This window comes from Camelina sativa, chromosome 16 (genome assembly GCF_000633955.1).
Source record: "Camelina sativa cultivar DH55 chromosome 16, Cs, whole genome shotgun sequence".
Taxonomy (NCBI): Eukaryota; Viridiplantae; Streptophyta; class Magnoliopsida; order Brassicales; family Brassicaceae; genus Camelina; species Camelina sativa.
Window position 1 is genome coordinate 18,152,631 of NC_025700.1, and position 15,885 is coordinate 18,168,515.

General features: G+C 31.7%; 2 protein-coding genes across 4 annotated transcripts in view; one reads left to right on the top strand and one right to left on the bottom strand.

Annotated features, from left to right (window-relative positions):
- LOC104751040 (ABC transporter G family member 25-like) lies at positions 252-6,522 on the bottom strand. Its single transcript, XM_010472913.1, has 4 exons — positions 6,277-6,522; positions 5,323-6,163; positions 1,244-1,581; positions 252-1,140 (listed from the first exon to the last, which is right to left on the bottom strand). The coding sequence occupies exons 1-4, from the start codon at positions 6,367-6,369 to the stop codon at positions 454-456; spliced, it is 1,959 nt and encodes a 652-aa protein (XP_010471215.1). The 5' UTR covers positions 6,370-6,522; the 3' UTR covers positions 252-453.
- Positions 15,088-15,885, top strand: part of LOC104751041 — a 1,698-nt gene continuing 900 nt past the window's right edge. The window contains exon 1 of one of the 3 annotated variants that reach the window (XM_019237618.1): positions 15,088-15,842. In XM_019237618.1, coding sequence (XP_019093163.1) covers positions 15,177-15,842 — 666 coding nt within the window. In that variant the 5' untranslated portion in view covers positions 15,088-15,176. Of the gene's footprint in view, positions 15,884-15,885 lie in introns of all 3 variants that reach the window. The other 2 variants (XM_010472916.1, XM_010472914.2) reach the window with 2 other exon arrangements.

Consider the following 15,885-nt stretch of genomic DNA (forward strand, 5'->3'; position numbering starts at 1 on the left):
TTGTTATAATTAATTCTTAGGAAAATTATTTTAGTTAATTGAAAAATAAAATTGTGAATGAATCTCGATTTGTCTGTATTATGGATAATTAGCCCAATTGTTGGTGCACCACCGAAGACCATCGAAGACATTAGCCCATGGGCTATAAATGGGTTTTTGCCTATATGGCTACTATATCACAATTTCACAAGTAATTAAGAAAAAAAAAACATGTAATAATAGGTGAAATATACATTTTATTATAAATCAACTAAAAATACTTTGTCATTTTCATTTTCACATGTTAAAAACTGAAGCATTCGAACAAATTAAACCCCCTAACCCCGTTGCCAGATCGCAAAATTACAACTAGCAACAGCTTATAATATTCAGAACTAAAGCCTAATAAAAATTAAAATTACCCACTCATTTATTTATTTTATTTATCTCCCCTCTCTCATTTTTGTGTAATGTTTAAATTTTAATACGCCTCAAAGCTAGATACGCCAATACTCTGTACCCAACAAACATCAGAAACAAAACGCCAACGCTCGTCCATAGACCAATATCTCCGACCACTTCCTCCTCCACGAACTTGCATCCAGCCGTTGTCGCCGCAGACGCTCCTTGCTTTCCCTTCGAGTCGCATCCGAACATCCGCAGTATCTCTTCCGCACTTCCGTACTGGATCGCCACTAAGAGACGGTAACAATAAAACGTCGTAGAAACGTATTTCATCCAAACCATCCCTGTTGGAACTTTGTTGACGTAGTAACCACCAGTTAAGACAAACGCTAGCATCGTCACGGTCACGATAGTAGAAGCTTTCTTAGCGTCCATGATCGCTGCACCAAGGGCAAGTCCGAGGCCTTGTGACGCTAAAACGTATAGTAAGAGTACGGAGAGGGTGAGGAGGAACGGGACAGCCCCGGGGCGTAGACCGACCATCCAGTAAGTTAATGTCAAGAAAGCTGCTGGAAGAACGAGCTCCATGGAGAGTGATCCAAGGATATGGGCCATGAAGTAAGAAGAGAGTGTGTACATGCCAGACGAGCGTTCTCGAGTGAAAATAGCACGTTCTTGAGGAAACGTGAAGACCGCGTTAAAGGATGGAAGTACCCCCCAGAAGATGGATATGAAGAAGAGTAGACCTAGTCGGTCCTGTAAAAATAACAACATTGTTATTACGGAACACTAATATTAAATAAATAATGTTCGTCCCTTTTTTTGGTTATATGTGATTAATAATGGTTTAATAACTTACATGTAAATCTCGATAATCAGAGTGCCACCACATCAGGCCACAAAGAACAGAGGCCGCAACGACTTGGAAAACACGAAGTACATCGAAGGATTCGTGACGCCGTTCTTTTAAAAGTCTATGGAGGAGAGTGCAGAGTTGGCTAAACCAAGTTGTGATACCAGCCGTTATTCCACCCGCGTTTACTCGCGTTTTCACAAAACGTGAGTTCTCTAGAGGAGGATGTGATGCTTCGATGCAAGTTTTGACTTGTGGGGCTAGCAATGTGTCATAAGCCGTTGCCAGCGTTTGTCTCACGTTTGGCCTTTCTCGTTCCGTTACACCGTCACTTTGACAAACTCCTGCATTATTAAAAAGTCAATCAGCTTTGGGATGGGGCAATTAAGATTATTAAAAAATGAAAGTTTCATGCTTTTACTAAACACTTTTGACGTTAGCATTTTATCATGACTCGCCACTCAGGACAATAAACTAATAATACAAAATATCGGCGGTTTAGTAATTAATCTACCAATCTGATAATTATAACTATATACTAAATGAAAAAGAACCACTCAACTTATCATCCAAATAGGCGAAAGTTAATTGGCTAGTTAATTAGATAATTATTTAATTATCGTAATTACAAAAAGAAAAACACAATTCAAAGTGGCATTGAACCGAACAGAGGTGAGAGCGAATCAACCAATCAGGTTCTTTGGACCGACCAAACAAATATTTTTAAACAGGTTTTGACACTATGTTGGACCCATTATTTTATTAATCTAACAAAAGCAAGTATCTTTAACTTAATAAAACTGACTAGATTAATACTAGTAATGGAGATCTGATTTGCAGTAAAGCTGACCAATCAAGGTGGAGAGGCGAGAGAGTCCACCCAAGAAAAAGCATACCACTACGATTCTTAATTTTAGCTTCTTCATCGATTCCAAAAGAAATTTAAATAGAAAAGTTTGAGCATCAAATAATCTATTTGAATTTTTAACTTTTCCTAAGATAAGCTATATGCATGAAGCATAATGTGAATATTTATTATTTCCTAACACGTGTTAAGCTTTTTCTTACGAGGACCATCAATGGGGTTTTAAAATTGAAACCGTGGGAACAAAAGTAAGAGGGAAAGTCAATAAATAAGTGAACAATGCATAGTCAAATACTCGACAAGTGTAATCATCAAATGTCATAAGCCAGCTTTTGACAAAAGCAATAATTTTGGAAAAGAAAATTTAATTCTGTTGTTCTTTTCTTTCAAATTGATCAAATAAGTTAGAGCAAGTGGAGTTTACTGTTGTAATTTGATGTTGAAAGCAATACCTAACAGCTTCCTCACGAAAAAATAGCAAAAATATTTGATATCTCTAATATTGAAAGAATAGTCAAAGAAGATTCTTGCACAGTAAGTTAGTAGATCATGTGATTATTAACTTTCCACACATGGAACATCACATACATGCACAACTATATATTATACTAGTTTACTCATGAAATAGATCGAATGGTCATGCATGTAGATGGTAGGTTATACAAAATGAAACTTCTTTCTCAAAGATAATAATACAAAGACAGATTGAATATGAAGCATATGGTTCGTGGAGACAAAGAACTTAAGAGCATGATTACTGGGGTTCTCTTGGAGATTCTCTTAATTAAAAACTTAAAAGTAATAATAAAAAAAAAGAAAAAAACTGAGAATGTTATTTTCCCTAGAAACGAAGAAGCGTTTCTCAACACAGATCGCAACATTTAATTAGTTAATTTTTTATTTTTAAATTTATTATTTAAATATATAATAATATTAAAAGAAAATCATTAAAATATATTTTTTGGAGCAACGATCGATTGTTGCTGGGATAATAATGCTATAATACCCACCATATTATTAAATTTAATTCAATCCTACTGTATATATGCCATCGTGCGCAACAAACTATTTATATGTGCCCATTTTTATTCCCCCATCTTATTAATGCCTTCTTACTCTACCTATGGCGTCACCAAAATATGCATACCATGTGCGTACATATATACACACATCGTGTAAAGATTTACCCTAATAAATGTACACCGAACAGACACAAAAATGAAAAGTCAACGAAGAAGTCATGAGATTTGTTTTGTCTTTGGTAACATAATTTAGTCATGAACTCTATATTGATAATCCCCAAAAAAAACATTAAATCATGCTAATATATGTGTGTGATGCACTGATGCATGTCCCTAGCTAGCTATATATCTGGACCATAAACGAATGAATATTATCATCAGTGTACCAATTCCTGAATGACTTAACGAACATAAGTTTGGTCCACATTTGTTAAATCATATTTATTCCTAAAACGTCAAAACACTCGTACCACTGTTGGGTACTAACTACCTTGTTTCGGAATAAGCAAAGGACGAATTGGAATAAATTAACGTGACCTAGTGATATGTCTCTTTTTGGTTTAAGATCGTAAATTTCCTTTTCTATCTCCAATGTGAAAACAACTGTTATTATTTATTTTTCCAAAGAAATACTAGTTGACTATGGATGATGCAAATACCCATGACGATTTTCTTGTAATCACAATAAGCACAAAAAAAACATTGAAACTGGGTTACTTTGTTCCAATTCCCGAAGCATAGAGAGTTATTGCTTCGATGAGGATTGACTGAGAGGAGAAAGAGAGTGAACACCAGGCGCTATAGATGCGAGAGTGTGATTGGGTTCCCTTTAGGCGTGTTAGCCAGTAAGGTAAAAGTTTCCCGAATCAAGGATGTTTGCAAAATACGAGAGTGCAGACAACTATAACCACGCGCCTCATTTTACGTGTTGAGTTTAAATGCCCACACATAAAAATGAATAAAATAAAAAACTAGAGAAAGAGTGTGAGAAGAAGACTGCTTTTTTGATTAAAAAGAACGTAAAAGGATCGATGTATTTTTTTTTTAAGTTGGGCTGAGAAGAAAAAGAGAATAAGAATTATTGGGAAAGCTATATAAAAAGATAAGAGATAAAACGAAAAAAGTTTGGATAGTGCATAAAAAAGAAGAACTAATTTTTGTAAAAAGTTGGATAAAGAGGAAACAGAAAGCACAATGGCCATGACTGCCATGACTAGAAATCATACGTCATCTTGTAACTAGTTAGACACCTAGTGTTTTCCTATAAACCCGTTTAAAGAAAAAAAAAACAAAGTAAAGATCAATTTCTATTCTATTATCATCCGTGAAAAAAAATAAAACAAAAAGCATGGTTTTATTAGTGTAAATGTATAATGCGATAAGGTGTTATAGTATAAAAGTAGGGAATAACATTTATTCAGATGACATATAATATGCCAAAATTTAGACCCCAAAAATCTGTGGTACATAACAAATCATACTCGAACAAAGAGAAAGAAAGACATAACACGTATCCCAAATGCCCATAATTATTAACATCTAAAAAAAAGCCACCCTCAATTATCAACTTTATTTTTTTATAAACTTTAGAATAAACAATTATTGGAAAAAAAAACGGTGAGAATAAAAGGATGCTAGTATTTTATAGTAAATCTAAGATGAGAGCCGTACTAATGTAATAATAGCTACAATAGATTAGCACTAGGTAGTTCAACTCGAAACACACAAAGCGATAAAACAAGTAATTAAAATCTAGAGCCACCACGACGACCAGTGTCAACGAGGGACACATGCATCAAAGGAAAGGCTTAGACTAGTTGGCTCTCATCGTACGTCGGCTATAACGATCATAAATATGCATTTATTACTCTCTTTTTTTGGGGTCGAGCTGTTATCTTCATAGTATTTTTCTACTCAAATATCTACCCCTTCCACATGAGTATTATGCATGGTTTCAGTATCAAAGATCCATATTATACGTATTCAAATACACGTATAACTATGATTTCTTTTTCTTTTTATTTGAGTTTTTTTTCTTTAACTTATCATCAGTCAAATCATGTAAGAATACTTTCACGGAAATTAAATATAAAACGGTAACTATAGGTCTAATCACAGAATAATTAAGTTAACAATCGTGTTAATTAGTACACTTAAAGAAATGTAATTTAAAATTTGGATTTGAAACGGGAACGTACCGTTAGCAAGATCGAGTAAGAAATCAGCCGGGTTCATAGGAAACGCCGGCGAGAATCCGACGGACTCGAAGTAAGCCATGACGTCTCTTCCTTTTCCGACGAACAAACACTTCCCTTCACTCAAAAGAAGCACAGTATCAAACATCTGAAACACACGGCTCGAAGGCTGATGAATCGAGGTAACCACCGTCTTCCCTTTCCCATGAGCCAATCCACCAAGGGTTTGAACAAGCCTTAGAGCCGCAGTAGCATCAAGACCCGAGGTAGGCTCATCAAGAACCAAGAGACTCGGGTTTATAAGCAATTCGTGAGCTATACTCACTCGTTTCCTCTCCCCACCAGAGATCCCTCTGATGAAAGTGTTTCCAACGACAGTGTTCTCACATTTGGTTAGGCCAAGCTCAGATATAACCGACTCAGCGGCTCTGATCTTATCGTCTCTGGTTAAACTCTGAGGGAGACGAAGCAAGGCGACGAAAACTAAGGTTTCACGTACAGTTAAGTGAGGGTAGAGGAGATCGTCTTGTGCTACAAATCCGGTGCGTTTTAGTGTTTGTTTCGTTATTTTACCGTCGTTTATGAGTATTTTTCCGGTGAGGTTTGAGCCATGGAGTCTCCCCGCGACAGCGTTTAGCAACGTCGATTTGCCACTCCCCGATGGTCCAAGAACGGCCATAAACTCCCCTGGTGATATCATCCCCGTGACTCCACTAAGTATCGTCCTCTCTTCCGTCGATCTTGTCTCATCGGAAGGTTGGTGTTTGGGTCCTAAGAATTTCTTGAAACTACAAGAATCGTTACTCATGCCAGGGATCTTGATTCGGTAACACACATCGACGAACTAAATCAAGAAACCAAAAAAAAAAAAAGAGTCAAGAACAGAGTCAACAATGAGCTAGTGTGCGCTAAAATCTGAAAGATTTGAGTTTAATGATGTTTTGTGTGTGTGTAAACCTTGAGGGTGATTGGGAAACAAGGAGATGATAATGAGCAAGGCGGCTCACGAGGATCTTGAGAGAGACGAGGAGATGAATCTGGACCGTTCATTTGATTTTCAACGCCGTCAAAACCTGACAGTAGTCCTCCTTTGCAAAATTTAGACGGAAAATATAAACGGAGTTAAAGAGAGAGAGAGAGAGAGAGAGAGAGAGGTATGATGAAACGGAGAAAGCAAAGAGAAGATCGTCGGGAAGGGCAGAGATGGTGAGAGCTCTATTTAAGGAGAAGAAGTGGAACGTCCAGCAAGTGGGTGCCACGTCATCATTGTAATGGTCATAGTAAAAATAACACGTGGCAGAACATATAATGCCAGCTGGCAACTGCTGAAAAATATAAATAAATAAAGAGGTGTTTTTCATTTATTTTTGTTTCCTAATCTTTTCTTTCCTTTTCTGCTTTCTACTGTAATTAGCCACTTTAATTTCACTTTTTTTGCCAGCTTTTTTTTCTTTTTTTTTTTAGCTAAATTATTTTGCCAGCCTTTTTTTCAGATAGTTATTGTTTTTTTTTTCTATTTCGAATATACTTATCTCTTTTTTACAGATTTATAATAAGTGTTTTCCACTCTTAATTGTCAATTTGAGAACCCACTGATCTTTTTTCCTATTGGAAAAAAGCAAAGACAGATTTGGAAGACTATATATTGTTCATCCTACTAATAGTGTAAATACTTTATTATGTGTTAACATGTGTTATTGTCTTTTTCTTTCTTATAATATATAATTAAGTTGGTCAATTACTTACAGTCTCCCAAAATGTGAATGTGCGGCACATAATTATTATTTCTAAAAATTTAGCTATATTTTGACATTTTAAATGATATGTAACTAACCAAATGTCTGTGTAGACTTTTGTTCACTTAACATAACTCTATACTCTTTAGTCTTTACTACTTTCTCTATCCCACAAAAATTAATGTTTTGAAATATTTTTTTGTCCCACAAAGATTCATATTTTGTAAACTTCAAGAAGTCATTATTGAAAATATTTAAAATTTTGAATTGTTATTGGTTTAAAGTTAAATAATATCTCTTTAGTCAAAGAAAAAGATATATTTAAACTCAGTAATTATTGTTTTCATAAATTGTGTAAAAACTTCTAAACATAAATCTTTTAGGGACAGAGAAAGTATATAAAAATTTAATTTAACACTATCTAGAGATATAATTTTTTTGATGATTATAAAATGCAAAACTCTTAAATCATTAACTATTTTTGTAACTCAACAAATATCTCTCTTTAAAATGATAAAAACTTTTTTCCCACTTTAATAACTCTGTACTTTACTATAAAATCTCAGTTATATAAAATTAAACTATGTGCATTATATATTTTATGGTTTGGTTTATAGTTATACTAACTGACTATGTAATATTTATTTATGTGATAAAATTGGTAACAATAATTATTTTGGGTTTTTAACTTGTAATAATTAATTAAATTTTTAATTATTTTCAGTAATTGATTTATTTTCTCATAATCTATTGCTGAAATTAATTGGTCTTATTATCTATTATATAAATTAATAATGTTGAAATTACTTAATTTTATTTCGAGAACTTTTAAGTTAATTTATATTATTTAATATTATAGTGATGAAAACATTTAATGGGAATTTTTGTTTTACAGAGATATTCTGGTAAAATATAAGTTACATACTTAATTGTTAGTTTAATTTACTTTTTTTTTTTTTTTGAAATGGCGTTTATACTATATATATATATATATATCACTGCAAATGTTTGGAGAAATGTTTGTTTTCATCTCTCTTCCGTCACTTCCCTTTTCATTATATAGATGCATGTATACTCTGTTAATAAAAAAAAAAAAAGATGCATGTATATATATTGTGCTCTCGTCCTATTAGAATTTTGAAAGGAATCACTTTTCTTTTCTTTTTTTGCATTGGGGAGATCCGTTTGGACTTACTAGACTATGACACCATGTTTTCTGTATGTAATTAATCTTATACCGTGTTAATATTGGAGGTGTTTCAAAAATAGATTTTTTTTTGTTGCCATTCCACTACATTTGTAATAAATATAAAATGAGGAAATTTAAGATTTCAAAAGAAAATGAAAAACAAAACGTCTTACACTGAAACGAAAATTTCGAATATGACAACCACAAATTTACACGTCAGACTTACCTCAACAATTACAAGTCCTGACTCAGACAAATGAAAGAAACGTATCGATCGATCGGAGTCGAATGTTCCTTAGACGGGTGGATCAATTCAAATATGGTATACGTACGAAGATGTAACATGATAAAGATATGCACACCCACAAAAATAAATATAGCTGTATGAATATTCTGCGTGGCTCAATATGACAAAGCATATGTGTCGTAGCTGTCTTGCGCGAATAATTTTATAACCAGCCTCCGGTTTTTTTTTTTTTTTAATTTGTAATTAATACGCTAAAATGTATGTGCATTTTGTGTATGGTCGTTACATTTTTTTGTACGATGCATATACGACTACCAAAACGTATAAATTGCAAGTTCTGTTCGTGTAGTAAACATTGTTATCTATAGTGAAGAAGACGTGCTTTTACGGGAATGTACGTACGGTGGTGCGTTTTAGAGCCGTCACGACATCGTTTCAATGACCGTTCTCATCATATATTCTGCGATATTGGAAAATATCCCGCAATTGAGTTGAGTCTTAGCGTTGACCATGACGTGACTGTAATAATTGTACAAAAAACCATAAACTCTCAAGCTCTATCTAAAGTCAAAGTGTGTATACATGAAAATAAAAAACAGATTTCTCGGGATCACAATCTAGTCCTTGGACGTCAGAGAGACAATCACATAAAAAAACAACACACACACACAAAAACAAATGAATGGCTTGGATCCAAGTTTTAGTTTCAACAGTTTCAACGTTTGGATCCCACCCACTCTAAAAGTGACGACGGCGACGCGTGTCACTCGCACGTGATGACCCACTCAACACTGTCCTTTCTTTTCTCTCTAACTCAGATCCAATGTTTTGTGTCATTCATGATTCGTCACTCTGTGTGTACGTACTTTACTTGTGTTGTGTAATGTAATTAGTTTTGTTCCTTTCTTCGAAGTTGGGTTTCCTACTTTCTGACTTTTCGAATATGGCCATGGGTTTACTTACTAATTCAGACCACCTTCCACGACGGCGCGTGGATGTAACGCGATGTGTTATTAAAATAAAAAGATGAGAGAGTTGAGAGTAGTGTACAGAGAATTTGGACCACATGATCCACTTTTATGGCCATGACGACCGAGCGAGCATCCCCTTCTTCCAATTCCCCTTTTTTGAACTACAATTTTATTATATGATGACAATTACGTCACGACAAATATAAATTAGTTTTGGAATCCTTTTTTTTCTTTCTTCTTTTTCATATACGGTTTCTTTGTTAGTATGTTTTACTTTCTTTTTACTAAATATAGGACTCTATCTATATTACTGACATTGAAGTAGTCGTTGAAAAAATCCAATCAAGAAAAGCCTCGTCTACCATCTACCCCCACCCATGTTCTCTTTTAACTACAACTAGGAAATCGACCTGTGCGGTATCTATAAAAAGTTAAAGAGTCAATAGTTTATAGCAATTACCTTTTGCGAAATTGAAGTATTAGTTGACAATTTGATTTTGATTAAGTCCTCTAGTAATTAGTTTTCATACAAATTTGGTTGGACCATAAATTTTAAAATTGACATCCACAACAAAAAAAAGGAAAGTATGTAAAATTTACATACAATGGACCTCGGCCTCAACAATGTAATAACGAACTCATTAGAGGAAAAGTCAGTTGAGAAAATTATGGAGCTTAAGTAAAGATGTTATATCGATTTGAGCCCACTGTTAATCTCAAAAGGGCCCAAACTGATTTCAACCAAAAACATAATAAAAGCACATATAACCCTAAATCTTATAATATATCTAGTATTAGGTGCTTCTCCACGCAAAGTGTGGGTTATGGTATATTTGGCACTTTCTTGTTTTTTTTTGTCTTTTTTTGTCTTCTTCGTTTTCTCTTTTGTATTATTTCGTTTTAATTAGGCATATACAAGCTTCGCAATCACTTGTATTTATACACTATATGTTTATACCATTTCATTTAGATATATACAATTGTGGCGTTTATTTTTTTATGAATTATGAGGATGTTGTTTTTTGCTTTCGAGGATTCAACCTTATCATTGACTGATATTGTTCCTAATACATTTATTGTATTTTAGATTTTCTAATTAACTGCTTATGTAAACCCTACATACGTTGATGTTGCAATAATAAGTTATTTTTTAATATAATTATCTTTTGTGTAAGTGATTATGTTTGTATGCCCATGTTTTGGTCTAATATCAATAAGATCGTTTCTGTTTTTCTTTAGTTGGCTTTGAAATCAATTTTAAGTTAAGCAAATAATGGGTTGAATTATGGTGTTAATAAGTAATATAAATTCTTATGTATATATATTGTATATATGTGACTATAAGTTAAGCTAACTAAAAATTTCTGTAATATTTAAATATAATTTTGAACATATATATATATATATATATATTTTATTTGTGGGAGGAATGTATGAAATTATTGGATATAAGTTATTTTTGAGTTAAATGACCTTTTATGCCTTTAAAGTGAGTTAAATATTAATAAATTTTTATATATGTATTGACTTTTTTTTAAAGGAATACCAAGTGTTTCCTTCCAAATTTGAAGTGACATAGTATTTTAGTTTTCTTATATGATTTTATGAACTTCAATGTAAAGGTTTTTCATAGTAATAAGTACACTCACACTGATTGAATTATAAAATTTGGAGAAATATTTATTTCGATTAATCATCTGCTCTTTTAAATATATTAAATAAGTATATTGTTGTTCCTAAAAATAGGACAACATATATTATAGTTTAACCATGGAGTTAAGCAATGGAAATGGAACTTGTGATTGCAAGACAAAATGCTTATATATATTATGTTACACATTGATCGTTTAAAAATGAATAGGAACATCTAATTCTCAAATAAAGTTGATTTTTTTGTTAAAACCAACATATGTGAATTTAAATTTAACTATGCAAATTTAAAAAATAAATATGAATAGATTAGAAAGGCAAGAAATATAAAAGAAATATTTTATTTTTATATAAATAAAATAAAAATTGAAAACAATGTTAAATATATATAATACTTTCTAAATTAAAATATAGAATCAAACTCTTACAAGTTACAACACATATGAGATAGAAAAACATTTGATATTGGTGGGAGAAGAGGAGAGAATGATTACTATAAGATGATAATCCAAATTAGATAATGGAGATGAATCTTTAAAAAATAGAACAATGTAATATATATATATATATAATACTTTCTAAATTAAAATATAGAATCAAACTCTTACAACACATATGAGATATAACAACATTTGATAATGGTGGGAGAGGAGGAGATAATGATTACTTATAAGATAATAATTCAAATTAGAAAATGGAGATGAATCTTTTAAAATAAGAACAATGTAAAATATATATCATGTAGTCCCTAAAATTAAAATTTAGCATTAAAAATTTACAATGATATTTCATTTGTTTTTTACAACCCATACAACAAAAATAAGAAATCAAAAATAAAAAAAAAGCGAAAAATGATTTGAGGTATTGTAGAAGAGAATGAGAGAATGTGAAAATGAGATAGTAAAAGAATGTCAATATGAGAGAATGAAAGATTGAGAGAATGCTTATCTATATGATAAAAAATTATGGAGTTACAATAGTAATTTATCGTGCTTGAATAAAATTGAGTGGTGGAATATGATTAATGCACAATTTATTTTATTTTCAGTTATAATTCTATTTTAATGTGTGAGTTAAATGTATTGTGTTTATTGGGTCTTAAATATTGTTTAAAGCAATTAGAAAGCAAATAAAAAAAATCAAAAATTAGAAAACATTCAATGAAAATAAACCAATAAGAAGAGACCAAAACCTTATTTTTATATATATGATATATTGCTTTAAACTTTGAAATGAGAAATATATTATAAACAATAATTTTACATGAGAAATATATTAATTTAGCCAACCAAAATATGAATATAAGTTTAGCCAACCAAAATAAATAAAAAATATTAAAATTTAACCAAAAATAATTTCTCTTGAAAGATAATAAGTTAGTAGGAGGAATGAATTAATGTACAATTATTGGATAGGAGTTACATTTGAGTTAAATGGAGTTACATGTCTTTAATTATAAATAAATATTTTAATTTTTTATAACCTAAAATAAAAGGAATACCAAGTGGCTGAATCAAAATTCACATGATTTGGTTGTTTGTTGATATAAACTCAACACTTACACATAATATTTCAAAATAAAAAATATTACTTTTTAAGTGACAAACTAAATTAGTTTTCTTATAAAATTATATGAATTCTTCAATCTCAATAATTTTTAAAATCCCAAGGATAACTTATATTTTTTTGGTTTTCTTTCATCAATTTAATTTATAGTGCTAGATTTCATACTAATGGTTTCATCTTTAGAGAATTTAGTGAAATGATATTTTTAAAATTATATTTTATTTTTATATTTAAGTTCCAGTTGAATATGTTTTGTTTTTTGGATCATTTTTTATTTTGATTAAAGACACAAAAAACCAATTGTTTAATTATGTTCTTTTTGTTTTCAAAAACCTCAAATCATAAAAAAAAAATATATATTATATTGATCTCTGCAGATTTAACAATTGGATCACAAAACAAAATAGTCTTTATAAATGGATAAATGGATAATTATATTGATCTTTAAATATTATATTGATCTTTATAAATTATTTAAAATGATACATGAATATGTGAGATAACCAGAGACATAATAGATAATTACATATGGATCATTTCAACTTTATGATCTTATTGTGTGGTGAATATTGTAAGGAAGTATGAAAATAATGACTTATAAGATGTTAATATAAAATAGAAAATGGAGATAAACATTTTAAAAGATTAAAATAAATATATAAGATATACATATCATACAAACTCTAAAACTAAGCTTTTACAATGATATTTGATTTGATTTTTTATAACCCATACAACAACAATAACAAAAAAAAAACACAAAACAAAACAAAACAAAAAAAAAGAGATTTGAGAGTAATGGAAGAAGATGGGAGAATGAAAGAGTGATAGATTAAAATAAAGATAATGAGTATTTATATGAAGAGAAATGATGAAAAATTACATTTAGAAAAATGAGAGTTACAATTCTAATTTATTGTTTTGTTTTAATACAATTTAGTGGAGAATAAAGTTAATGCATAATTTATAGGGGGAATTTATATAATTTCAGTTTTATATTATGTGAGTTAAATGTGAAGATTAATTGTTTTTAAATTTGTGTTTTAATATAAATACTTTTTTTTGTTAAAATCCAAGTGGACCAATAAGGAGAAAGTGAAACCTTACTTTCATATATATGATTCTATTCAGTAATCATCTTATAGATTTGTGCATTTGAATATTACATAAGAAATAAAAATTTGTTTTCGTGGGTCATACAATGTTACAACTTACAAGTACAACGGACAAAAGTTATAACTTAAGATGGGCAGAAAACTAAAAACAAATAATTTATGGATACCAATTTGACAATCAAAACTTCAGAAGGCCCAGAAGTCAGGGCCAATGGAATGATACACGTTACGTGCCATTAGCAAGGGGACGTAATCATATTCATACGAGTTGTTGATGCAGTTAATCTAGTAAGAGTCAGAGGCGGCTCAAAATTGATATGGGTTCTATTTATAATTTTAACCGAGATATCATATTTGTATGTAAAGATTCTTTTCGAAAAAACTAAACTTTAATAAAACCGACAAATGTTTGCTAATATTGTTACGATTATATAAACATGTGAACGCTTTCTCTTTGTAAATTAGGACTACTCAACCACTGAATTAACTAGCAAATTACGTTTGACTCATCAATCTCAACCAAATAATACTAACAAGCAATCTGATAAAAGTACTATATTCACAATCTGTCTTCATAGTCACACCATTAAGAATTTAAGACAAATCACGTTTGATAAACTAACCTATTTTTGTGATGTTTGTTTTGCATTAATTATATGCCATACGTAATTTTTTTTTAAATTATGTTAGTTTGTAAGTTGTAACTAACTATGATCTAATTATACTGTCCCCTTCAATGTCGTGAATAACTCAAATGTAGAACTGTCAAAATCAAATCTATAACAAGTTTTTGCTTTTGTATTTTACCGACTCATATACTCAGGGTAATTCAAAATTAATAGTATCTTATTTAATGGAACTTTAAAGTTGATATCCAATGTGTCTAACTGTCTATGTCGTTTTCATCTCTAACGTCTAAGCCCATCAATCCAATGGGGTCGGTCGCCACTCTCACTCTTTAAATCTTTACTTGCATCTTCAGAACTTTCAACAAATCAAGCGAGCCGTTTCTCAATTTCCACTAATACTTATCATATCTACCAAAAATCTAATTCTCTCTGTTTAAGTTTCTCCCATACCTAAATTTTCATAATCCACACTTAATTAATATTTTCAGTTGTAAGCGTAGAAATAAATTGTTACGAAATATGACTAGAAACAAAATACAATACTACTTACTTAGATGTGATAATTATGTTTTGCCTTTTTTGTTAATTATCATTATAGTAAGTATAATTAGTTGAAAAAATTATAATTGGACAATTTTGTCCTTATATTTTCCACAGTTTAAAAAGAGAAGTATCAGAGGAGACCAAACTAGTAAAGACGACCAAAACAGAAAAAACAGAGTTGCTCTCTGGATCACATTATCTCTTCTTCCTCATGGATTCATCAAGAACCCAAAATGTATCTAAAAGATCCGATCCGGTTAGCTTTCCGGCGAAATCATCCATTTCCTCTCGGAGATCTTTATCTTCTTCTTCTTCTTTCTCATCATTCTCCTCATGCTCCTCTAGCTCCCTCGTGTTTCCCGGAGACTCTCCTCTGAATTCTCCGGCGACTCCTCTCCATATCCTCGGTGTCCCTTTCTCATGGGAACAGCTACCCGGAAAACCTAAAGACTACTCTCATAGACTCAACAACAACCGTCGAAACGACGAATCTTCAAATCTTTTACCCCTCCCTCCTCACCGGAGTGTTTCCTTTCCGGCCACTGGGAAAAACCATAAATCTAACAGCTCCAGTAAGAAGCATAGCTTCCCTGTGACCGTGAGAGATCCCTTCGCGGCTGCGTTGTTGGAATGTTCCAAAGACGAAGGAACAATCAGTGACGACGAGGAAGACGACGTCGACGGTGGTGGAGGTGAAATAGTAGATCGGAGGTTTCGAGAAAATTCCGGTGGTTCTTCAAGCAAGGCGTTGTCAAAGAGCAGCATCGGGGACAGGTTCGGGTTAGTGAATCTCTACGGTTCTTGTCGGAGAACTTGTGCAGTTTCAGAGTCCATTGTTAATCTTCCAAGATCAAGAAAAGCTCCTTCCTACGATCATCTTCTTCTTCCACGTCGTCGCCGTTGATTTGTTCGTATTTGGT